Below are 1,638 nucleotides of genomic sequence, written 5' to 3'. Positions count from 1 at the left end.
CACGAGGCAGATGGATGTTCAGACAGATATTCCCGTGCTGAGGGTCCTCTCTTCTCCTCTCTTCATGAGCAATATCACAGTCTGATTTCTGTTGTATACGCTTTTAAACATGAGGGCAGATCTTGCTTCTGAGCATAGGCTAAAAGATCTGTATTTGCTTTGTGAACTGCTAAGTTCCAGGTGCATTAATTTCTCCTCGCCTCCCTGCCACTGCCACCTCCTGCCACCTTTGCCTCACTGGCAGCGTGGTGTGGACATTTGTGCTTTATCTGATGTGCTTTGGAGCTCATCACCTCGTAACTAAATCATTTATGAACCGCATCGCTTCTTTAATGCCTCTGTAACTTGACTCCTTTCCTCTGCAGCGCACTTTTAATTGTGCCGCAAATGCCATTCCAAGTAGGCTTTATATTGCTCATGGAGCTCATGTCGTGTTATCGCTTGCACTTTGTTAAGACAAGGTCTGATTTCTTTCTCTCTTCTCTCTGTCTCTTTTTTTTTTTTTTCCTTTGTTTGCTTTCCAGGTATTAGTTAATATTGGCAACCATTTTGATCTTGCTTCCAGTATATTTGTAGCGCCAAGGAAAGGGATATATAGTTTCAGTTTCCACGTGGTCAAGGTCTATAACAGACAAACCATCCAGGTGGGTTGTGATCTAGCTGTCTTGGTGCTTTTTCAAATACTCATCTCTACTTCCCTCCTCCCCCCTCACTTCCCACCCTCCATTTATAAACCCAGCAGATAAAGAATAAGGCAGTGGATTATTTTAGATAAAAGGTTCTGCATGCATGACAAAAGTCATGCATTGCCTTCGCTTAGCTCATCTCTAACCTGTGTCAAAGTTTAATGGAGTGCACAGAGCAAGGAAATCACTGAGGCTATTGACAAAACTCAGATTCTCTTTCTTTGCGCTTTCTAGGTAAGTTTAATGCAAAACGGCTACCCAGTGATTTCAGCTTTTGCAGGGGATCAGGACGTCACCAGAGAAGCAGCCAGCAACGGGGTCTTGCTCCTCATGGAAAGAGAAGACAAAGTGCATCTCAAACTGGAAAGGGGTAACCTCATGGGCGGGTGGAAATATTCAACCTTTTCTGGCTTCTTAGTCTTTCCACTATAAAAGAAGGCCAAATAGGAGACAGATTGATGAGCTGGTACAAGAATTCAGTTAACAACACCCTGAACTTTGCAGCACACGACAATATTTCCAGTCACCCCGTCAGACTGTCACAGTAGAAGAATGATGACCTTCTAAACTCCAACATTTGCTTTGAATATTGACAATTCCTTGGGAACCTGCGCCTCTAATTAGTTTTAGACGACAGTGATCTTTAGGAGAAATGAAATTATCGACCTGAGCAATTTGTACCTGTGATTGTAAAGTCAATTTCGGATTTTATTGGTGGGATCATTGACTTTCTTCTTTTTTATTATTTTTTTTTCCTCTTGTTCATTTTTTCCCCTCTTCTTTCTCTTCTTGTTCCAATGAGACAAATTACTCGGACCATGCAATTGCTTTGTCAAAGGCTCACTCCAGAGCCAGAAGAATGAATTGTTGAGCCCAATGAGATGTTCTTTCCATGCTTTATTTCTTTGTGTTGTATAGCCTTAAGGGAAAAAAAAAAAAAAGAAAAAAAAAA

At 41.5% G+C, this 1,638-nt stretch overlaps 1 protein-coding gene across 1 annotated transcript in view; it reads left to right on the top strand.

The window, feature by feature from the left end:
• The window catches only part of CBLN2 (cerebellin 2 precursor), a 4,697-nt gene extending 3,123 nt beyond the window's left edge, over positions 1 to 1,574 (top strand). The window contains exons 2-3 of the mRNA XM_042839133.1: positions 512 to 644; positions 921 to 1,574. Of these exons, the coding sequence (XP_042695067.1) occupies positions 512 to 644; positions 921 to 1,118 (331 nt within the window). The 3' untranslated portion in view covers positions 1,119 to 1,574. The remainder of the gene's footprint in view (positions 1 to 511; positions 645 to 920) is intronic.
• Positions 1,575 to 1,638: the final 64 nt, after the last annotated feature.

The sequence above is a fragment of the Centrocercus urophasianus genome, unplaced genomic scaffold (assembly GCF_019232065.1).
Source record: "Centrocercus urophasianus isolate 14NV4802_14NV808 unplaced genomic scaffold, USGS_Curo_1.0 seq_11, whole genome shotgun sequence".
NCBI lineage: Eukaryota > Metazoa > Chordata > Aves > Galliformes > Phasianidae > Centrocercus > Centrocercus urophasianus.
This window is presented reverse-complemented; position numbering and strand designations above follow the sequence as displayed.